The following is a 25,085-nucleotide window of genomic DNA, read 5'->3' on the forward strand; positions in this document are numbered from 1 at the left end:
GCAGTAGAACCGGGGAGAAGAGGTGTAGCCGGCACGGAACGAAAGCAGAGCCAAGTGTTGGCACCTCACAATTTAAGACATACTGAATATCGACTTGTGAGTTCTCCACCCAGTCCTCATACCACATGCTTCCAGGGGGCTTTGGAAAACACGGACGTGCATGTTCCTGAGACCTGCTGAACTAGACCCTCAGGGTGCGGCCGGGGAGGCCATGGGTTGGAAGCCTCCTCGGGGCTCCTGTGCGCGGGTAGAGGTCCCCTGGGGGAGAAGGCTTAAGGTCTGTGCAGGTTCTGCTGAGGACTCGGGTCCTGCTGCCCTCACTGCTGTCACGTGACAAGACTTAAGGCGTTCGTTCCACTAAGCTTGTAAGTTCCCGAGGTGACAGGATGCACAGTGCCTGTTCTCAGTGTGCTCTTGTCACCAGCTGTGTTGAGTGGCTTCCGGAAACCTCTCCTTACTTCTGAGTGTGGATGCTCTTTACAGAGGGTTGGCTTTGACTGGGGTGACCCAGTGTAACTTGCAGTCGCCCTTTCCAGCTCGCCTGTGCCATCTCATGCCCTTCCTGCAGTGGTTACTCCAGGTCAGAGGGTAGAGGGCTCAGGCCAGGAGCCAGCAAAGGCCTGTGCATTTCTGTGACCTGCAAGGGCAGATGCAGCCTAGCTGGGGTCCAGGATGCGAGGACACAGGCCAGGCTTGTGACCCGATGGCTGTGCTTGGTGAGATGACCATCCAGGATCTCAAGGCAGCCAGAAGCCACGAAGGCAGAGATTGACCAAGAATGACACAGTGTCCTAGGAATCAGACCTGCGTGTGTCCTCGGACCAGGACCCCAGGACAGGGATCCTTTCTTACCTCCACCAGGATCCTCTGGGACTGAGTCCAATGTTTGGATATCGGGGGTGAAGTGTGTGTGGTTCCCAGGGCAGGGCGAGTTCTGGCCGATGGCAGCAAAGTGCTAGATCCCCGTCCAGCTCCCACCTTCTCCTCTCATCTCAGCCAGTGTGTGTTCACTTTATTTCTCAGACTTTCTTCTTTCAGATCCTTTAAGGTCCATCAACTCATGCAGGAACTTCTGCAGAATGGAGCTTCTCCCCAGATTCCCCTTGGGTCCTAGTGCTGACTGAGGCACCTCCAGGGCAAGTGTGAGATTTCTGTCCTGAAGTAGATCCTGATGCTGCGTTGGGGACCGTGTAGTGATGGGCTGTGGACCATATAGCCTCCCCCTTGACCTTCTGAGACCCAACACAGTTGGGGAGGGGAGCAGGGGGCAGGGCACACCATCTGCATGGTTCCTTGGCTAAAACTATGACTTCCTCAAGCTTCTGAACTCTAACCTCTGTCAGCTCTGAAGGTGACAGTAAGGCTTTAGCACAGGGGGCAGCAGCCGCATCTGATGTGGTGGCTGCCTTTCCCTTCACTCGGGGTTTCACAGTCAAGCCACTCACGTGTAGCTTGACAGTGAAACTCAGGCTCCGTGCGTGCAAAGCACCATGTAAGACCTGGACGGAAACACTAGTGTGCTTGTGACACGGACTCTTAAATTTTTGCCATCCAGTTGGGGTGTAAGATACGCCCAGAAAACGTGATAACAGCACGAGGGAGAATTGTTGGTTGTTGTTGGAATATGCAAGTAATGAGCTTACTAGGTGTTTTGTGTGGAGATGGGACTTCGTCCCACCTGCCTGTGAAGGGTAAGTCACCACCTATTATATCTGGTTTGTCCTGAGGATGGAAGATGTTGCCCTAACTGAGCATTTGTACATATATATGTGTATATATATATATATGCTCTGTATATGCTATATATACACAATACATATATTATGTGTGTGTGTGTATATATATGTATATATATATATAAGATGAAGTAAGTATGGTTTATGATCGAAAATAGGTTTCAATAGAATAAAAAAGGCAGGTGGTACATGCCAGCCTTCCAAGCAGGAGGATCAGACTGAACTCAGTTTTGTGTTGGTGTTGTGCTCTTGACTATTAATGTTCATTTTCATTGTGTAAATATTATACCCATGGTGTTCAGGTCAGCCAGCTGAGATGGAACTCTTCAGCTTTTAATAGTGAAATGTTGAAAATAAAACTTAGAATAGTTTGCATATCCTGAATGGAAAACTACTCAAAAGAGTATTGCTTTACTTTTTTTTTTTTTTTTTTTTGCGGTATGCGGGCCTCTCACTGTTGTGGCCTCCCCCGCTGCGGAGCACAGGCTCCGGACGCGCAGGCTCCGGACGCGCAGGCTCAGCGGCCATGGCTCACGGGCCCAGCCGCTCCGCGGCATATGGGATCCTCCCAGACCGGGGCACGAACCCGTATCCCCTGCATCGGCAGGCGGACTCTCAACCACTTGCGCCACCAGGGAGGCCCTATTGCTTTACTTTTAATATATAGTTTCCATTCTAATATTCAAGTTTTAGAAAACATACCAATGACACACACACAAACACACACTGTCAATTCTGTCATGCAGATCAGATATGGATTCTACCAAGAAAATGTGTGGGTATTTTTAAAGAAGAGTACACTTATTTCATTTGCACCTGTTTTTTTTTTGCATCTTGTAGGTCTATTTTAAATATCTTTTTGTAGAAGACAAAGTTTTTCATTTTTTACAATTTATTTTACCATCTGGAGTAATGAGTATACAAGGATGTAAACACCTTCTGTTGACGTAGAAAACTTAAAAACATTTTCTCTTCATTACTGGTGGAATGTGCAAATCTCGATTTGATTTAAACTTTAAAAGATTGTTTTGAGGTTGGTTTTAAAAACTTTTCTCTGTCCTCTCTCCCTGACAGTCATCTCCTCGTCAGATGTGTCTCCCTAAAGCCTTCTTCCTTCCTGTTGATCATCACAGGTCCACACCTGTGGGCTTGGAGTCGAGGCCGCGGGGTCTGGCCCGTCCACACGGGGCTTCTCCGGGCCTGTGCGGATGGTCCCCACGCTGGCTCCGCTTGACTACTCCATCTTTATTCGAGTTTGCAGGCCTTTTGTGTCTCTCTTGTTCTTTGAACCTCATGGGTCTGTGTCCCCCTCAGACACCCTCTTTCATGAAGCTGCCCCGGCCCGCTCACCCTGCCCTGTCCGCTCGGACCTGCCAGGCGCCTCCATCTGCACATCTGAAGGGCGGGGGACGGGACAGGAGTAGCGTGAAGACGGGACCCAGATCTCCACCTGGGGTCAGATCACTGTCGGGCTCCAGCTGAGGAAGCACAGCCGCCCTGGCTCTGAACTGCCCTCTGGGGACAGGGAGCCCCACCAAGTCCCACATCCCTGCTGTCCTCGGCCATCCTCCCGGGACGCTCTGCTTCTTATCCCCAGGCAGGTGTTCCTGTCTCCAGCCGGCATGGGGTTGCCAGGTAGATTAGGCCCCTGAAAAGCAGGGCTACTTGCACATTTAAAAAATAATTTGGTATTTCAGAACAAAATGAAAGTAATCATGAGAAAGTTAAAAGTCTCTTGGATGTCTTCATATATCTTTTATAGTTTAGTAATATAGTTCTCATTTGAATTCCACGTGGCTAGGTGTTGTATTAATTTCCTTTTGCTGCTGTAACAAATTACCACAGACAGTGGCTTGAAACAACACAAATTTATTATCTTCAAATTCAGAACGTCCCAAGTCTACACTGGGGCCAGCAGGGCTGCATTCGTTCTGCAGGCTGTGGGGAGGATCTCTTCCTTGCCTTTTCTAGCTTCTGGGGGGCCACCTGCATCCCTTGGCTTGGGGGCCCACGTCACTCCAGCCTGTTTCCACCCTCGCGTCTCCTCCCCTGGTCCTTCTACCTCCCTCTTATAAGGACCCTTGTGATGGCATTGGGCCACCTGGACGTTGCAGGAGCTTCTCCCCATCCTCACGTTCTTCACTTAATCACGCCCACGAGGCCCCTTTTGCCGTGTGAGATGCCAGCACCGCGGGTTCCGGGATCAGGACCTGCACGTCTTCGGGGGCCACTGTTCTGCCGACCACAGGTGCCATCTCCTTTCCGTGGCTGGTGCTTCTCTGTCCCTGCCCCTGGCCCGAGTGACTTCTTATGGGTCTGTTCCCTCGCCTTATCCTGCCGTGATTCCGCTATCCCCACCTGGGGTGAAACAAGCGTTGCAGCATCCTCAGTGGCTCCAGCCCAAATGCACACCTGCTCCCCCGTGGCCTCTGCTTCCCAAGAGTCTTGTGCGCTGTGGCCGGGCCTGGCCGCCTTCCAGGGCCTCGGCCGGTCGCCCCCTGTCTCCTAGGAGGGCGGCTCTCTGAGGCATCTTCCCTCACTCCCGGCAGGAGGCGGTCACCCCTGGGATGGATATGGTGAGACCCTCTTCGCTTGCTGTCAACAGCCTTCACTCCCTGCACCGCCCTTCCTCCTTCCCCTGTTGCCCTGGACGAAGTTCCCTCCTCCATCTGGCATCCCTTTACCTGTGCGCGGAGCCCTCCTATTCCTGCTTCCCGGGAGATCACGGATCCGCTGCATCAGCTGCATCAGTCCTCACCCTCACACCGGTCCTCACCCTCCAGGTTACAAACACGCCTGTCGATTCCCGCTTGAAGACGAACACTGCCCCGGGCTCTTCATTTTCCTCTCCATTTTATCTCCGGAGTCCCGTGTAACTTCTTAAAATTTCAGGCCGCGTTTTCTCTTTCCTTGGTTCTTCTAACCTTTTCCTCCTCTAGCCTCTGCATCCTGACCTTTCCTCCCATCACTGCCTGATGCTCCCCCTCAGAAGTGACCCCCAGAATTTCAAATCCGCCACGTGCTCAGCTTCATCTTACACCTCCCCACCCCAGCACCCTGTCCATGCTCAGCCCCTGATGGTGCTCAGTCCGGCCCCCTCCTAGCAGGCCCTTCCTTCTCCTGTGATGTAGTCTGAGGCCGTTCTCTGTGGCTCCCCGGGCATCTCATCATCTCCTAAACCCCGTTCCTCCAGATGCACCGGGTTCCTGGTCTTGGGGCTCTTCCCCTCCGTCTCTCTGCCTGCACCTCCTGCCCCTGCGACGACACACAGCTCTCCTGCATGCAGCACAGCTTGCATCCCCGGCCCCTTGTCCTGGGAGAGGTTGACGGGGGTCCTTCCTCTCTGTGCCCCGTGTGTGTTCGGTGGTCTAGTCAGTTCAACTTCACCTTCTAATTCTTCAGTACCTTCTCTGTGCACCTACCACTCCTGCCTTAATTTAGGAAATAAGCCCTGCTTTTTTTCCCCACACAGATTGTAGCTAAAGTTTCTTAAATGCTCTCAATCCAGGCTGGCCCCACCGTGAACCTTTCCTGCAGGTGGTTGCCAGAATCATCTTTGTAAAGTGCGGTTCTGTTTATCGTTTGTGTCCTGGGTGTGTTTGACCACGTTAGTTGTCATTCTCTGGGATGACAGGTAGGTGTATTTTGCCCCTTAGTGGAATTGTAATCTCCTGGAAGACTGACTGGGTTTCCTTCTTAATTCCTCTCTGCGTGTTGGTTCTCTGGGACAGGAACACTTTTGAGCGCCTTTTATTTACTCCGGGGCTTTTCATAGGCTGCCCCTTCAGGTCCTTCCAGCCTCTTCCCCCCTCACCGTATAGAGAAGGGGCCTGTAGTGCATTCTTCTGACTCTTAGTTGATTTAGCGGAAAATGGCAGCCAGCATCACGCCCTCTCCGGGACCGCTGAAGAATCACATACGATGCACATAACATGTTAAGCATGATACCGTGTCTGACGTGTAGCTCACTTTACTAAATGCCAGCAACTCTTCAAACCACTCTTCTCTTGGGTCCCAGTCCTGTGCTCCCCGGAACCGTCCCTTGTCTGGAATGCCAGCTGGCCCTGCTCCCTGGGCCTGCTCCCCGGGCATGCTCCCGGCAGGACTTGCCTGGATGGACATGGAGACGCCCTTGGCTGCCCTCTGTTGTACCTGGCCTGCCAGCCAAGGTGTCATCATCTCCATGTCCCGACCCGCACACCTCGGGCTGTGTGCCCAGGCTACAGCCTACCCACCATTGGAGCTTCATCTGAAATCCTAATGTGGGCAGGTACTGGCCTTCCAGCCTCTCCCTGTTACCCTCACACTTGAAGACGTACTGACTTCCTTCATGAGGAAGAGCGGAGGTACTTTCCCCAGGTGACCTCCTTCGTCTCCTCAGCGAGGCAGAGTTACCGTCCAGACTTCCGGACGCAGGGTGCCTGCCTGTCCTCCTGTGGCTCCCTCAGTGCCACCTGCACCCCTGATGCTCCACGCTCCGGGCTCTACTCTGCCCCCCACCCCTCCTGCTGTCCGTGACCACCTGTTAGATGATTTCGAAAAGAAATGCTTTGTGTCCTGATAAGGAAACTCCAGCCAGCTGTAGGATGATGGGCGGAGGGTAGCCAGTGAGAAAAGACTCCTTCCTAATTTATCTCCTGATGGTCCCGAATACAAGGCACCTTGTGCGGACACATTCCCGCTGTCTGTCCTTCCTTACTTGAAGTCCTCGCGGGAGCAGTGAGTTTAACTCATCCTCTCCCTAAATTTAACTTTTTCACCCAGACCTGAAGTATATTTAAACCTCTACTTTTTCCAATATGCCAGTACGTTAAATAGAATCTGAAAAATGTGTGTGTGTGTTTTGTTTTCAATAAAGCCTGGATTTGTGTGTAGTTCCGCAGTGCAGAAAGATGCTGCCGTGAACATTCACATTTGATGTAACCCCGTGTGGAACTGTTTGAGAAACCTAGACCCTTTCCAACCGAAACAGTTCAGTCAGATGTCAGGTTTTCTGTGCTTTGAACATGTTTCCAAAGTACTTGATAATCTCTGAGCGCCCCTTCAGAGTTTTAATGTAGATCCGTCTTAGCTAGCACTTTAAATATTAGTCACGAGCCACGTGATGACCATGGATGGCTTTATAAGCTGTAATGAAATTCCTCATTATATTGTGAACTTGCGTATGCTGAGGATCACATGACAGCCTCAGTTCATATGCTTTTTTTTTATTTGCCTCAAGTGTTTGCTTGTCTGTCTACCTATTTGTTTTTGTCTTCTATATGTATTGTGTTGTCCCCCAGTTTTAAGATAACTTCGTTGGTGTTTAACAATTCTCCCCCAGAAAAACCAAACATGTTTTGAAAACAGTTATACTCAGATGTTTGGTTGGGGTTTAAAACACAAGGCACGTATCAAGGGCAGGGAAAGAAGTGTGTTTGCAGACCAGAATGTGGCCTTACACCATGCAGTCATTTAAGCCGATTGCTTGCTGGGACTCTGAAGAACAGAGCGAATTCCCATTCATGTTCGTTTCTCATATTCTCCAAAGCTCTCAGTTATGGAGCAGAACTGAAGCTGCATCCTGATCTCAGGTGTCAGAGCCTTTTCCTTCTCTTGGAATCCACTCCTCTGAAATGGTGGGACTCAAAGGTCCCGGGCTGTGAAGCAGTTCAGCAGATCTGAAGCGGGGGAGCCAGACAGATCAGGTGCTTTTTGTTCTTGGGAGGGGCCTGAAGCCCCCGTCAGGGCGGCTTATCTGCATTTCCAACTGGGAGCCCAATGTCATGTTCAGAGGAAGGGAAATTAAAAGAAGAAAGTAGTGGCGTTTAGAGTCAAGGGTGGACCGTTTCACGGCTCTTTTCCTGCAGTTAAAGGAAATTTATATGAGAAGTATCCTCGTCTCTTTTCCCTGGGAGAGTTTAGTTATTCAGGAAAAAAAATATATGGGTTTATTGTTTTAGACCCTAGGCTCAGAGGATTTGTGGAATCCACTCAGTGACGGCCAATGAATTATCAGATAACTTCAGGAGTTATTTTTAAAAGTTCTCTCTGTGCAGTTCTTTATTTTATACTGTGTGGGTTCTTTTTCTTTGTTCATAAAGATCTTTGTTAGACTGAAGCTGCTTAAGCTCAGCAATATTTCACCCGCTCTGATCTGTGCTTTCTTTCTGTTTCTTGGACTATAATTCAGTCAGTGGTTAGGTTAGGGTCGCTGGAGACACACACACACACACGTACACACATACGCACGCACACACACACGCACCAAACTTCCTATTATCAATAGGTCAGTGGGTTCCAGGGAAATGAGAATTTCTGCATCTGAGATTACAGTAGAATAGATTCACAAAGAAACAGTAGGATTTCCATCGACTAACTTATTAAAGTGCACTTTTGTTGTGCCATGCATTCTGGGTTCTCTGTTTGTAGGATCCTCCTGGTATAATCTTGATAGCAGTTTGGGATTCAAAATTAACCTACAAAAAACGTTCAAAATAACGAGGACCCAGTCTCTAAAATGAGAGTTTAAAAATACGCAATCAGCCATCCTTCACTGCCATCTTATCTGAAGCTTTGCAGCCAGTTAGGTTTAATTAGGTAGGGGATGATTCTTCTCCATTAGCCTAACAAATAGGTGGCAAAAATAGGCATCACTTTGAAGAAGCAGAATCTGAAGCAGGTCTTGCTGCCTCACCTGTATTTTCATAATGAGCTTCTGTGTTCTGATTATTGAAGTTTCCTAAATCGGTTATTTAGTCCGTGGCTTGATTTATTTATTTATTTTTTTTGCGGTATGCGAGCCTCTCATTGCTGTGGCCTCTCCCGTTGCGGAGCACAGGCTCAGCGGCCATGGCTCACGGGCCCAACTGCTCCGCGGTATGTGGGACCTTCCCGGACCAGGGCACGAACCCGTGTCCCCTGCATCAGCAGGTGGACTCTCAACCACTGCGCCACCAGGGAAGCCCCTGTGGCTTGATTAATGGCAGGTTCCTTTAAAGGACAGCCATGCAGCTCTTGGTCTTTTTTGGGGGGGTGGGGGGAGTCTTAGACCCCTTTGAACATCTAATGTAAGCTATTGATAATCTCCTTAGAGAAGTGCTTATATTGATTTGTGCACAAAATTTTATATAAAATTCAGAAGGTTTCCAGAACCCTTGAATACATCATGGACCCCACTTCTCCACCATTAAGAACAACTACATTAAGTAAGAGTACAAAACAACAGTGTGTGTGTATATGTATGTGAGTGTGTGCTGTGTGTGTATTTTTCAAGTTCTCCATTTTCTCTGTGATTAAAGGAAGCGGGAGTCAGAAGGGGTTCTAATATTCTTGGTAATTTCCACTCTTAGCTCAGGTGAAAATCATAGTTTCTTGAGGAAAAAGCAAGGAAGGCATTTCATAACCTTTCATCGTGTGCAGTATTTCTTGGTGAAGACACTTCTAGGATGAAAGATTCATTGCAAGATGCCCAGGAGAACATAGAAGCTATAGTAATGCACCAGAAAGTTGGAATTGAAAAGCAGGTACAGAAGTAGAGTTTTCAGAAGCTGTTCATCAAGTCCTTGGAGGTCTCAGTAGATACTAATAACTTTATAAAAGTAAACATGATCACATTTTGGAAAACATGGAGATTTCTTTCCAGCCTGAAACCTGGATGTCAGTTGAAATTCCCCACCTTCCTCATCCTGTGCATCCAGCCAGTCAGCAGGTGGTGCCCATTTTACCTCCCAGATACATACGGAGTCTGGCCCCTGTCCCAACTCCCAGCTCTTGCTCTGCGTTTGGTTGAGGGCCTCATCACCATTGTTCAGGCGGTCGCAACATTCCCAAATACAATATCACTTTGCGAGTAAGCACAGACCAGGGTTTGTATTCCAATTCCAGGTTTTTACTGACTAGCTGGGCCAATGGGGCAACTTGTGAACCTCTGTTTCCTTGTAGGTGACATGGGGATTGTAACAGTCCCAGTGCAGGGGTGCTAAGGCTTAAATGAGCTGAGTTAGATGCTGTACATGGTACATGGTAAATTCTCAATTATTAGTAGGTATTAAAAGCCTCCTTTCCCATCTTTTCTACCTCTAATTTTACTATGTTTCTAATTAATTCTCCACATTGCCACTAACAAGATCTTAATAAAATGCAATCATGTTTTTTTTTCTTCCCAGTGACTAAAAGCTTTTGCTTCTACTTCATTGGCTAAGGATAAACTAAAAGGTCCTTAACAAACCATACAAAGCTCTTCATGACCTGGGTCCTGCCTATTTGCCTAGTGTCTTCATCACTTGATCACGTGTGTGTATTGATCTTTTTAAAAAACTTACAATGCCATTAAAAATTCTAACAAGACAGAAGAGTATAAAAATAAAAGGCTTTCTCTCTGTCAGTTCCCCGCTCTAGGTGAACCACTCAAAATAATGTGATGTTTGTGCCTCCAGATATGCATAATGTAGTTATGTAGATATGTGAATAATGTCCATGTAAATGGTTGTGTGTTCCTCATCTGTTACTTGCTTTATATTTATCAGTACCTCATGGCCATCATGCTGCCTCAGCAGATCCGGGTCTGTGACTTGCTTTTATTTGATAGCTGTACTGAATTCTGTTGAATTGTGTCTAATTTCTCTCCATCTAGAATTATTTTTATATGTGCTATTGTGGTGGGAATATAATTCCATTTTCCTCCCCAATGGATAGTCACGGGTCCTGATGCCACGTGTCCTTACTCTCCTGATTGATCCTAGAGTAAATTCCCGCACATGGGGTCTGGCATTCAACATGGCACTGTTTACAAACTTTTGGCATCTGGGGATCATCTATTGGTCATGTAGCACATACTCAGACCTCCAGTTTTTAATATCTAAAAAAGCTCATCCCAAGTTTTCACTATAAAATAAAAGCTTAAAAATTATGATTTCTTTAGTGTTGCCTATAACCTTTCAGAATGACCTCCCATAGTGACCAACTGCCCATTAAAAACAGACACACACTGTGATCTCAGGCACATTACATAACCACTTGTGGCCCAGTTTCATCATCTGGAAAATGTATGCTTACTTCCTAGGGTTTTTCTTGATGACTTAATGAGTTAATGTTTGTAAAGTGCTTAGAACAGGGTGTGGCCCAGTTCTGTGCTGCACAAGGGCTTGTAGCATAGAAGGCCCCTGTATATGGCTCGATGACGGGTAGCTCAGCTCTGTAACCATCCTTGTCATTCTTTATTCTTCATTTCTGTTTAGTGAGAAAGTTGCATCGAACCATTCCTAGGTTTTTGGCTGTGACAGCAAGTGTTAGTGGTTCTTCAGATACATGCGGATTGTCCTGGATATTCAGATCGAACATGAACCCAGACTCATTTTATCAGATCCTATGTTGACACATACTATGCTCAAAACCTGGCAGGTTGAGTCTCTCTGCTTCAGAGAGAGCTGCAAATGCATTTTGTAACTTCCTCTTTGATTGTGTTTGTCTCTGGAAAATGTTTTTCTCACGTTCCCTTCTGCAGTATTTGAATTTTTTTTTTTTTACTCTACCAATAACATAATTGATTTTTCCCCCATTGAGGAAAGAAAATTGTCAAGTGCTGACAAAAAGCTAAATTCTCTGTGGTCAAGCTGTTTATATCACAGTTTGCCTACATAAGACTTCCTGATGGCTCACCTTTCACGTTTAAAATTGTGACATTTCAGCCCTGAAGGTACACATTGAGATGATTTAAGACGTTGAAGATGTTGCTGAGATAAACCATTTAACGAGGACGCTGAACTCATGGCAGTGGTCTTTGGTGTTATAAGAAATTTAGTTTTTATCGTCTGCGTGTAAAATTCCTAGGAACCTCTTTCCCTCTGACAGCCATCATGTGGGGACTGAGAAACCGCTGCCCTGTGGCCCTGGCCCGACCCTTTGCAAGCTCGCTAAAAACCTGTGCCTCAGTAGCTGCGATTCCATCCCATGCCCAGTTTCTCCCATTTCTTTCAATATTGAATTATGATCAGGGGAGTATTGTTGGCTGCCAGCCCCTGCCTGTGAATAATGTAGGATGCTTGTCGACATTCAGATGGCGTTGTCCACTTAGTGTGTAGGCACTCTTCTGTGGGGCACGTATTTCACTGATGCTCTGCTGGTGCTGGTGGCTACCGACCTTCTGCAGTCTGTGTAGTGGCTCAGAAATTGTCATCACAGGATCATCCCTCTGCTCTTGCAGTGGGGTTCTCAGTGATGAACAGGTATATCTGCCAACTGCCCAAGAGTTGTTCCCACTGTGCACTTTTGACTTTGTCTACCCGTGGAGCAAAGACCTGCTGGCACACACCGGTGAACACGATTGTATTTCATAAAGGAATTTTGCCAGTAGCCTGTCTACTTTTCTCTAGGCATGGTGTTTTGTTTTTCTTTGTTTTTTTCTAGTGCTCTGACTCATTTTATTTTTAAATAATAGTATATCATTTGTATCTACTTTTGATATGAGGTATGGAACTTTGAATAATCCTTCTCCAACAGTAGTGACAAAATTCATCAATTTTATACTAGAAAGCATTATTTTGCAACTGTTTGGAGAACAGAAAATGACAAAACAAAACAACTTCCGTACCCAGGAGCACATGGCGCTTCCCTGGAAATGTCCTTGAAGCCTTCTGTGGCCTCAAGCCAGGTTTTGTTTTGCGTTTTTTTGCCACTCTGTCCCCTTAGTGGAACAAACAGTTGGCAGGCTTTCAGAAGACTTATGTCCTTACTTATGCTCTGCCACTAAACTGGTGTGACCTTGAGAAAGTCTCTTAACCTCTCTGGGCTTGAGTTTATTTAGCTGTAAAAGTGGTTTTCAGGTCCAAAAACCTTGTGATTTTTTATGACTGAATTTAATGGGCTTATTGTTTGCTTTAAGTGTGTGCTTCCAGTTCCCTTTTCTTCATCATAAAATATAATTTTATAAGCACAGCTCTCAATTATGTTCATAAAATACAAGATTTTTAGAAAGGAAAAACATCTTTATCTGCCATGAATAAACCATCACACAGAAAAGAGATGGAAGACAGGCAATGATGTTTCTCAGTAAATGTTGCCTTTTGGATTGTTAAAATGACTATCTTGGTTTTTGTTTGAAACCCTCCAAAGACTGCTGTGGCTGCTTGAGCCATACTGGTTCCTTGCAACATTACATAAAAGCTCCCAAATGTTCAACTGAGAAGCCATTTTGAAATGCTGACAAGACTGACATTGCTCATCCCAACCTCTTGGCTGTGATTCATTGCCAGTGTCTTGCATTTATCATTCATACGTGATATAATACTAGTTACTCCCCATCCCCAATTTTACATCTTTCAGTTTTGTTAGAACATGAAAAGTGTTCTCTCATTTTCTGCAGCTTCTTAAATTTCCTTTCAGCCTTATTATTATACTCTCCCCCGGTCTCTCCTTCCCCTTTGCTTTTCTTACCCATGTTGTGTGCATGTGTATGTATCTATGTATATGGATGTGGTGCTTTGGAAGTTAACTGAGACATTTCAAAGCAGTGAACAGGAGGTAGTCAAACAAAACTTGTTAAATACAATCTGCTGGAAAACAGAGCAGAAGTGAGAAGAAGGCTGGGAGAGTTAAACACACACATGACATTTACTTTTGTAGAAATAAAGTATTCCTGAGAAATCATTCATTCTTGCCATTTCATTTTTGGTTTTCGTCAATTTTGCCATTTCATTTTTGGGTTTTGAGCTGTCAATGTAAGAAGGTTTCTAATGACATTTTACAAGCCAATTCATCAAGATTTTAAAACAATTTCATGTCCTTATAAAAAAAAAAGCATGTACCCAAGTGTGGAAGAAGGTTGAATAAACTATGTTACATGCACACAGTGGAGGACAGTGCAGCTTAAAAGAGAATGTGGGCAGTGGCTGTGACCTGATGGGGTGGTTTCCAGGGGACGCTAGGAAGTGAACAAAGCCAATGCAAAACAGCCTGTATAATATGCTGTCTTATGTGTAAGAAGGGAGGGAAAAATAAGAAGAAATATAAACATAATTGCTTATTTTTGCAAGAAGAAACCCGGGAAGGATAAACCAGAAAAGAGTGAGATTGGTTACCTTTAAGAGGTAGAATGGGGTGGGTAGGACATGGGAAGGAGAGATACTTCTCTGAGTACCTTTTTGGAGCTTTAACTTTTGGAAGTACGTTAATATTCTGCATATTAAAATTGAAATAAATCATTAACAAGTGAAAGAAAACAGAAACTAATGAACTCAGCCATATTTCAAGTGGATCCCATAATTGGACTGAAGAGAGAAAAAAGAATGAATCCAAGTAGTTTATGACCACAGTGTTTATATACCCCATTCTTGGATGGCAGAGCAGGAAGGGAAAATTGCAAACAAATCCTGAACTCTTTTCGTAGGTTTGTTTATTATAGTAGTGGGGGTAAAAGAGTTCTGAAACTGCAGTACATACACTGTAGGATTTAGTACCTGAGTAAGTGTGTTGACCTTGTTAGAGGAGAAATACAAACATAGATTAAAAAAAAGACAGAATAAGCCCTCTGAGGATGGATAGAATTAGATGGATCTGTTTGAACTTAAGATTTATCATATATATATGTATATACATATATGTGTATACATATGTGTAAATGTTTATGTATGTGTATGTGTTTTGTATGTAACTATAGTGAAGGAGTTGCAGAATATTGTAATTGTGTGATCAAAATTAACATCACCAATGGACCAGATGTGATGTCCTTAGAAGAATACATCATCACCCATATGGCAGGCTGGCAAAACAATGCATAACCTGAATCTAATCATAGGGAACATCAGACAAATCCAAAATGAGGAACTTTCTATTTTAAAAAATACAGGAGGGAAAACACTGTGTTCTTTAAAAATGTCAGTATTACAAAAAATAAAGAAAGGCAATGGAAAATGTTCCAGATTAAGGGAGACTAAACAGACATGTCAATTAAATTTAATATCTGCCTTTAAACTGAATTCTATTCTGGAGGGAAAATATTATGAAGTGCATTGTTGGATAAATTGGAAAAATTGTAATATGAGTGGAAAATCAGTTAAAAGTATTGAATAATGTCAAATTTACAGACGTTGATAAATGAGCTGTTGTTAAGTAAGAGAACGTTCCTATTTTTAGGGAAAATAGACTGCTCTTAGTGAAAAAATTTAGTATTTAGGGGTAAAGAGCCCTCAAATGATTAAAAAATCATATGTACACATATACGTATATGTATACATCTGGATCTGTATACACACAGACACTTGAGAGAGGGGACAAACAGAAATGATAAAGCAAATGAGGTGGAATGTTAACAATAAATAAATCTAGGTAAAGGCTATACATGTTCTCTGTACTATTTTGTTCTTGGAACACAATGACCCAAAACCTATGGGATGCAACAAAAGTAGTTCTAAGAGGGAAGATTATAGCAATACAATCCTACCTTAAGAAACAAGAAACAGGGCTTCCCTGGTGGCACAGTGGTTGAGAATCCGCCTGCCAATGCAGGGGATACAGGTTCGTGTCCCAGTCCGGAAAGATCCCACATGCCGCGGAGTGGCTAGGCCAGTGAGCCATGGCCGCTGAGCCTGCGCGTCCGGAGCCTGTGCTCCGCAATGGGAGAGGCCACAACAGTGAGAGGCCCGCATACCGCAAAAAAAAAAAAAAAAAGAAATAAGAAACATCTCAAATAAACAACCTAACCTTGCACCTAAAGCAATTAGAGAAAGAAGAACAAAAAAAGAACCCCCCAAAGTTAGCAGAAGGAAAGAAATCATAAAGATCAGATCAGAAATAAATGAAAAAGAATGAAGGAAATGATAGCAAAGCTCAATAAAACTAAAAGCTGGTTCTTTGAGAAGATAAACAAAATTGATAAACCATTAGCGAGATTTATCAAGAAAAAAAGACTCAAATCAATAGAATTAGAAATGAAAAAGGAGAAGTAAGAGCTGACACTGCAGAAAAAGAAAAGATCATGAGAGATTACTACAAGCAACTCTATGCCAATAAAATGGACAACCCAGAAGAAATGGACAAATTCTTAGGAAAGCACAACCTTCTGAGACTGAACCAGGAAGAAATAGAAAATATGAACAGACCAATCACAAGCACTGAAATTGAGACTGTGATTAAAAATCTTCCAACAAACAAAAGCCCAGGACCAGATGGCTTCACAGGCGAAAGAACTCTATCAAACATTTAGAGAAGAGCTAACACCCATCCTTCTCAAACTCTTCCAAAATATAGCAGAGGGAGGAACACTCCCAAACTCATTCTGTGAGGCCACCATCACCCTGATACCAAAACCAGTCAAGGATGTCACAAAGAAAGAAAACTACAGGCCAATATCACTGATGAACAAAGATGCAAAAAACCTCAAAAATACTAGCAAACAGAATCCAGCAGCACATTAAAAGGATCATACACCATGATCAAGTGGCATTAATCCAAAGAATGCAAGGATTCTTCAATGTATGCAAGTCAATCGATGTGATAAAACCATATTAACAAATTGAAGGAGAAAAACCATATGATCATCTCAATAGATGCAGAAAGACCTTTTGACAAAATTCAACACCAATTTATGATAGAAACCCTCCAGAAAGTAGGCATAGAGGGAACTTACCTCAACATAATAAAGGCCATATATGACAAACCCATATCCAACATCATTCTCAATGGTGAAAAACTGAAAGCATTTCCTTTAAGATCAGGAACAAGACAAGGATGTCCACTCTCACCACTATTATTCAACAGAGTTTTGGAAGTTTTAGCCACAGGAATCAAAGAAGAAAAATAAAAGGAATCCAAATCGGAAAAGAAGAAGTAAAGCTGTCACTGTTTGCAGATGACATAATACTATACATAGAGAATCCTAAGATGCTACCAGAAAACTACTAGTGCTAATCAATGAATTTGGTAAAGTAGCAGGATACAAAATTAATGCACAGAAATCTCTTGCATCCCTATACACTAATGATGGAAAATCTGAAAGTGAAATTAAGAAAACACTCCCATTTACCATTGCAACAAAAAGAATAAAATATCTAGGAATAAACATACCTAAGGAGACAAAAGAACTGTATGCAGAAAATTATAAGACACTGATGAAAGAAATTAAGGATGATACAAGTAGATGGAGAGATATACCATGTTCCTGGATTGGAAGAATCAACATTGTGAAAATGACTCTACTACCCAAAGCAATCTACAGATTCAATGCAATCCCTATCAAACTACCACTGGCATTTTTCACAGAACTGGAACAAAAAATTTCACAATTTGTATGGAAACACAAAAAACCCTGAATAGCCAAAGCAATCTTGAGAAAGAAAAATGGAGCTGGAGGAATCAGGCTCCCTGACTTCAGACTATACTACAAAGCTACAGTAATCAAGACAATATGGTACTGGCACAAAAACAGAAATATAGTTCAATGGAACAGGATAGACAGCCCAGAGGTAAACCCACGCACATATGGTCACCTTATCTTTGATAAAGGAGGCAAGAATATACAGTGGAGAAAAGACAGCCTCTTCAATAAGTGGTGCTGGGAAAACTGGACAGCTACATGTAAAAGAATGAAATTAGAACACTCCCTAACACCATACACAAAAATAAACTCAAAATGGGTTAAAGACCTAAATGTAAGGCCAGGCTCCATCAAACTCTTAGAGGAAAACATAGGCAGAACACTCTATGACATAAATCACAGCAAGATCCTTTTTGACCCACCTCCTAGCGAAATAGAAATAAAAACAAAAATAAACAAATGGGACCTAATGAAACTTCAAAGCTTTTGCACAGCAAAGGAAACCATAAACAAGACCAAAAAAACAACCCTCAGAATGGGAGAAAATATTTGCAAATGAAGCAACTGACAAAGGATTAATCTCCAAAATTTACAAGTAGCTCATTCAGCTCAATATCAAAAAAACAAACAACCCAATCCAAAAATGGGCAGAAGACCTAAATAGACATTTTTCCAAAGAAGATATACAGATTGCCAACAAACACATGAAAGAATGCTCAACATCATTAATCATTAGAGAAATGCAAATCAAAACTACAATGAGATATCATCTCACACCAGTCAGAATGGCCATCATCAAAAAATCTACAAACAAATGCTGGCGAGGGTGTGGAGAAAAGGGAACCCTCTTGCACTGTTGGTGAGAATGTAAATTGATACAGCCACTATGGAGAACAGTATGGAAGTTTGTTAAAAACTAAAAATAGAACTACCATATGACCCAGCAATCTCACTACTGGGCATATACCCTGAGAAAACCATAATTCAAAAAGGGTCATGTACCAAAATGTTCATTGCAGCTCTATTTACAATAGCCAGGATATGGAAGCAACCTAAGTGTTCATCAACAGATGAATGGATAAAGAAGATGTGGCACATATATACAGTGGAATATTACTCAGCCATATAAAGGAACAAAACTGAGTTATTTGCAGTGAGGTGGATGGACCTAGAGTCTGTCATACAGAGTGAAGTAAGTCAGAAAGAGAAAAATACCGTATGCTAACACATATATATGGAATCTAAAAAAGAAAAAAAAATGGTCAGAAGAACCTAGGGGCAAGATGGGAATAAAGACACAGACCTACTAGAGAATGGACTTGAGGATACAGGGAGGCGGAAGGGTAAGCTGGGACAAAGTGAGGCATGGACATATATACAGTACCAAACATAAAATAGATAGCTAGTGGGAAACAGCCACATAGTGCAGAGAGATCAGCTCGGTGTTTTGTGACCACCTAGAGGGGTGGGATAGGGAGTGTGGGAGGGAGGGAGACGCAAGAGGGAAGAGATATGGGGACACGTATATGTATAACTGATTCACTTCGTCATAAAGCAGAAACTAACCATTGTAAAGCAATTATACTCCAATAAAGATGTTAAAAAATAAAATAACAGTAGGAGAATATCTATGTAACTTCAGTGTTGCAAGGGATTTCATAGACTAGATGTGCCAACTGTACAGGAAATAGCCGATATATTTTATTACCTTAAAATAAAATTCTCCACAGTCATCATAAACAAAGTGAAAAGCCCGGTAAGTTACAGATTGGGACTAAGTAACCATTATAATCAACAAAGGATTGTGTCCAGAGTACAGGAAGAGCTCCTTCAGATCATTAAGGAAAAATGGGCCAAAGGAGTAGATGGGGAGCTCACAGGACATAGAGTTTGGCAGATGAACTATGTCAAGGCATGTACAACCGATCAAGCCATCTTTGAGGGCAAAATCTCCAAGAGCAGGCTTCTATCTTTGGTTATATTATTGAGCTTCCAAACTTGTATGATTGTGTGCATAGAGACACCAAGTGTTTTAATATCAAACTGTGAAGATATTTCAGTGATTAATCTTATATCATGAAATTTCCTAGGACCAGTCCTTTCCGGAGCGTGAAAATGGTTGGAATGAGATTAGAAGGCATTGACCCCCGTCATCCATCTGTGTTTTGTGTGCTTTCTGTAGCTGAGGTAAGAAATAGTGCTGTTGTCTTGGGCTAATTACAGTGACAGGAGAGAATTTTCTAGAGAATGACGAGTACTTTGTGTTATAAACAAGTCCAAGTACATTATGGATTTATTTTATTCAGTGATGGGTGAAGTACGTTCTTTAATGAAATTTTTTTCTTCTCTGAAGATTAATTTTCTAATAAATTTCTCATTACTAGTGGTTACTTTTGATTTAATTGGTAAATAGTTTTCACCTGAGGTTGATAAAATCAGTGAATCCCACAATGTTGCTTTTGTCTGTTAAAAGAGACAATTATTCAAGTTTTATCTGAACTAATGAGAAATGTATATGAAAAAATCCATGCTTATGAATTATATATTTATATAAATACATGAATTTTATGAAAATTATATAGGGTGAGGAGCCATTGATAAAGTAAATGGCTTATATAATATTTAGTAAACATTTTATGTTATTAAATTGATAAAAGACCTCAGTATTTCGAATAACATCAAACATAGAAAACACTATTCACTTAATTTACTGAATGATTATAGTTATTGAACTTGTATAGCGTGTCTAGGAGATGTGTTTCTCAGACTGTTTTATTATTTTCTTTATTGAGTATGCTGGATCCATATGTTAAGTTAAGTAAGGTCATACCCATTTTGGTTTTTGCTGTGTACTTTAGGTTACACTGTTTTGGCATATGAATCCAAGCCAGACAGCAGGAGATGGGGTTTCTGAAAGGAATATTTGCTAGGTATTGAATGAACAAATAAACAAACTTGTCGATTAATGGTTATGTAAATTGACCGCAGATTCCTAGACTGAGTAAAAGGATAGTTTTTTTGCAGAAAAATTTTTGATACTTGAAAGATAGTGTCTAGTTTGTCAGCATTTGTCTTATCCAGATTCATCTATGAATTTGTTCTTTAGTATAAGACATTTGGATGTAAGGATTGTTTCATATATATTGATGGTGTTGACAGAATAAATGAATATTTTGTTAATTTTGTATACACTTCAAATGCATGTTTAATGAACGATTGTAAACATTCTGTTTTGCAGGTGTGTGGTTACCGTCTCAGACTTCATTTTGACGGTTATTTAAGCTGCTATGATTTTTGGACTAATGCTGGTTCCCCTGACATTCATCCAGTAGGATGGTGTGAAAAGACCAAACATGAATTACACATCCCTAAGGGTAAGTCAGGAGGAAAAGACAGTCATCTTTTTAATGAAATACTAACAAGAGAGCCTGGTGTGAATTGATTTTCAAAATGAAAGTTTGATCCACAAAAAGCAGTAAGACTACAAGGATATCATTGTTAGAAATAAATAAATGTCTTTAAAGAAAAGCATCAAAGACTGTTTAGGTCAAATATTCTGAGGTACATAGGGCAGAAGTAAAATCTCATGAGAGCATTTTATCTTACATAAAGTTTATTAAACTTTATAAGGAATGAAGAAACTAATGTTTAAATTACAGTTGAAATAAAATATTTCACTTAATCAGTGATGCTGTACAGTGAGGAAACTTGATTCACTGTATATCATTTGTTTCAAGCAGAAATCATAGAGCACAGGGAACTATGAAAGTGAAAAATTCACTGTTTTCTTTCCATGGGAATTAAACATCTCATCTTTGTCTTTTGTTATGTGGGAGAGGAACTGGGTTGGCAGACATGACTGAAACCTTTCTTACCTGCTGTCTGCTAGTGAGGTGAGGATTCATAGGTTGGGATGCCAATGGGCCTGTTTCCTCGAACAGCAAATTTGTATATAAGGTCTCCTGCTTGGGTGTTAGACTCCTGGCTGACCGTGGCAACTTCTGGAGTCACTGTATAGTCATTTTATTCTTAGGAAGCAGCTCAGGGTGTCCTCTGGGATCCACCCCTGAGGCTGGCAGCAGGGTCCCCTGAGATTGCTGGGTTTCAGGGAGGTTGGAACAGGCCCCAGGCTCATTCACCCCGTGGGTGGTAGGTGTTCGTGGAGCCCTTCCTGTGTGCAGGCCCTGGGGACAGAGCAGTGAATAAAGGAAACTGTCTCTGTCTCCATGGGGCTTTCATTCCAGAGGGGAGGAGGAGGATAAACAGAGAGAAAGGTGCGTGTCTAGCAGCGACAGGCGTGGAGCACTGAGTGGGGTCCCAGGGCTGCCCTTGCAATAAGCGAGGTGAAGACAGTCCTGGGGTGTGACGTCTGACAGATGCCTGGACGGATGCACAACAGAGACAGCCAGGTGGCTCCCTGTGGAGGAGCAAGTATCAGAGCCCAGCAGCAGATGTGGCACAGACCAGGAATCACAGGAGCGCTGGAGCGGAGAGGCAAGGGCCAGGAGGGAGGAGATAAGTGAGAGGTGTCGCCGCGGCCTTGAAGGCCGGGCAAGGAGTTTGACGTCTATTCTGAGTGTGACACTCAATCTGAGTATTACCTGAGCCTGGGCCAGCTCCCACACGAGCTGCTTTAGGGCACATGGACGGGAGGGTCAGGCATTTTATTGGGAAGCCTGTAAAGACAAGGGCAGAAAGCTGGAGCTGCCATGTGGCCTGGGGGGCGGTTCTGTCGCCCCTGCAGTGTCTGGCTCCCCTGGGGCTGCTTAACATCAGGCCCCCGCTGGCCTCGGGGACGTGGCTGCTTCAGGAGGCCTGAGGGACGCAGGAGACGAGACTCCTGTCAGGCCACCAGCGTACTGATTCCATATTTGAATGAGTTTTGTAGGGAATGACATGCATGGTGGGAAATCAAACTCAACAGTTTGGAATTCCATACATTAAAACAGCACTGAAACAGTTTAGAGATTTTAATATAAGTCTTTTGTGTCTGCTAAAGGACGTTGAATTTATGGCAGAAAACTGAATAGGAATAGTATTGATACATTTATTATGCACATGGTTACATCTTGTGGGTATTTTGAATAGTCTGTACTTTTTTTTAGGTTATAGAAAAGATAAATTTGTTTGGATGGATTACTTGAAGGCCTGCAAATTGCAAAATGCTCCCAAGAAATTATTCAGAAACAGAAATTCTGTAAGTATTTTCTTCCATAGTATAAATCAGATTTTTACTTCAACTTAAATTTCTTAAAATTCACTATGTATTATGTTGTATTTTAATCTTTTAAGAATCCTTAGCTTCCTATGACTTTTCTCACTAGATTTGTCAGTTTCCTATGGGCATATTTGTTTTTCTTTTAAACATACAATTAAATAATTAGATGGAGAGAGTAGAAAACTTTACATGTAAAGCTGGCTAAAATTTAAAATGCCTTTTAGAAGGTGTTTCTTTTTGCTTCTAGTGAGTTAGTCGTTTAAATTTGGTTTGATGCTTTGAGACCTGCTGATATGCCAGGTGGACTTTGACTGTACCTGGTCCAGTTGTATTTATGTGTAATGAAAAAGAGGGTGACAGTTCATATAGATTCGAAGGGTGTGTGAGGATTTGGGTGGAACACACTCACCCTCTGTGTCCCAGCAGCCTAACAGGTGTTCAGGAGAGAAGGAGAAAAAGTCGCAGCCCCGCCTCCTCTGGGCCCAGGTGAGGCCACACACCACGGAGGGGCGGGAAGCCTGGAGCCAGGGAGGCCCCACCACCTGCTGGCTGTGTCCCCTGAGGACAGTCCCCACCCCCCGCCCCCTTCCCCAGGCTTCAGTATCCTGCTCTTGAATCAGTGTTCCACAACTGTCCAACATGTTTCATAGACTCATATCAAGGAAGAGAGTTAGAGAAATGTGAAAATGCTTTAAGAAAAGTAATGTGCTAAAGGAAACCAAAAATCAGGGTCCAGTATAGATAGTAAAGAAGTAGGGGAAAAAAACCCTTTTCTAGTCCCTGGATATTGTGTGTATATTTTCTAAATCCCAGGCCTGGCTAATTATAGCTACAGGAAAAGTGGGGCTTTATCATTGTCATGTTATTATAAATCATAGCCCTTAGTATTTTTAATACTAAAAAATATGTGCAGGTACTAAAAAAAGCATTTGTTTTTTTTCAACTATGATTTATTTATAGATAAGCACATGTGTTCCTTAAATGTTGAGAAAGCCACTAATTTCAACACTTGATCAAAGTATAAGTGGTAATTTTAGTGCTAAAGAGATATCTTTAAAACTTTTCCAAATAGTGGTATTTGGAAATATAGCACCCATCTAAAGCCTACAGGGACCAGAGAAAATTATTTGATATTACTGTATTCAGTAAACAGTATATTTTAAAATTAATACAGATTATTCTATGAACTGAAGAGGGAAAATGATGATGAAAGGGGAAATAAACCTACCTGCACAACAGAAGAAAAAAGCACAGAGTAAAAGCTCATTTCCTGGGATTCCTTTTTTATGAATGTACACTTGGTAGCAGTCTGTTGGAATATTTTTACTGGCTGGCTTCATTCTGCAGTGTAAGTGTTGATACCCTGTGGACTTTTCTGATGCTAAACATGACAGAAGTTTTGACAGTGGCTCAGTCCTGTTTGGTGTCCTGTTTCTCTTTGTGCCTCTTCCCCGTGTTAGAACGGGCCAGGGGCTTCCCTGGTGGCGCAGTGGTTGAGAGTCCGCCTGCCGATGCAGGGGACACGGGTTCGTGCCCCAGTCCGGGAGGATCCCACATGCTGCGGAGCGGCTAGGCCCATGAGCCATGGCCGCTGAGCCTGTGCGTCCGGAGCCTGTGCTCCACAACGGGAGAGGCCACAACAGTGAGAGGCCCGCGTACCGCAAAAAAAAAAGAACGGGCCAGTGCCTAAGGAATTTCAGGTTGGAATGAAGCTGGAGGCTGTCGACAGGAAGAACCCTTCCTTGGTGTGTGTGGCAACCATAGCAGATATTGTTGGAGATCGCTTGCTAGTGCATTTTGACAATTGGGATGATAGTTACGATTACTGGTGAGACACCAATGTGCGTTGTATTTTTGTGTGTTCGTGTTTGCCGTTAAGAATTTATATTCATTCCATGACTGTCACTGTTCTTGCTGTTCTTATAGTAATGAACGTGAGGAATCTAGTGGCTGGCTTGTCACTACCTTCTTTTCCTCATGAACTGTTAAATTAAAGAACCCGAGAAAGTTTCTTTTCCGTCTCTGAGAGATTGCCTAATGAGGCCTCATCGGAAATAATGTGACCAGTTCAGGGCACTCCACTATGTTGTGTCTAGTTTGTAAGGGAAGCATTTCTGTAAAGAGGAAGTTAAGAACTTGCAGTATTATTTTTTTCCTGAAAAATGTTGAACTCAGACTGTCATATTTTTAAAAGAGAAGATTCAGGGAGAATGGAGTGAATTATTTGAAAGCCTGTGAAGAGCAGAGAAAATGTATGCTCACGATGCCATTAAACTAACATTGCATGAGTTAAAAGGATTTCCTAGGTGAAAACCTGAAATATGGAAGAGGGCACGGCAAAAATAATTTTTATGGCATTTCTTAAGAGCATATCCTGAATAATTGACAAGTCCCTGCCTGAGGCTGTGATTCTTCATGTGCATGGTGGGAGGAGGGGGGCTGTTTTCTTCTTTGAACTAAAGAAGAGCATGGATTAATTGCTGTATGTATCTTAGGTAGTATAGTCTGGGTTCCTGAAAAGGAGAGGGAGGAAATTGTGGGCATATGGAGTCTGGTCCGTCTTATTAAAATTTGGACTGGCCTATTAATATTTTCCCTTGCTGCTAGCAAGAAGTGATAGAAGGGGTTTATTAAAATGTTCACTCTCTGGGGAGATCACTGGCAGTTCAGGTCCTAGTCAAACACTTTTTAAAGAAATACTTTTAAATTTCAAGAAGGTTATGTAAAAGAGAAGTTTGGCCACTCAGGTTACAAAATATAGAACTAAAATTACTTCCGTTTCTCTTAGGCTATAAAATATTTTAGCTATGCCGTAGTATTTTCCATGTCTTCTCTTAATATC

At 42.9% G+C, this 25,085-nt stretch overlaps 1 protein-coding gene across 1 annotated transcript in view; it reads left to right on the top strand.

Moving 5' to 3' along the window:
- L3MBTL4 (L3MBTL histone methyl-lysine binding protein 4) overlaps positions 1-25,085 on the top strand; it is a 400,149-nt gene that overhangs the window by 41,045 nt on the left and 334,019 nt on the right. Inside the window, 5 exon segments of the mRNA XM_060118356.1 lie at positions 19,116-19,144; positions 19,146-19,212; positions 20,264-20,399; positions 22,131-22,222; positions 23,917-24,071. Coding sequence (XP_059974339.1) covers positions 19,116-19,144; positions 19,146-19,212; positions 20,264-20,399; positions 22,131-22,222; positions 23,917-24,071 — 479 coding nt within the window.

This window comes from Mesoplodon densirostris, chromosome 15, assembly GCF_025265405.1.
Source record: "Mesoplodon densirostris isolate mMesDen1 chromosome 15, mMesDen1 primary haplotype, whole genome shotgun sequence".
Lineage (NCBI taxonomy): Eukaryota > Metazoa > Chordata > Mammalia > Artiodactyla > Ziphiidae > Mesoplodon > Mesoplodon densirostris.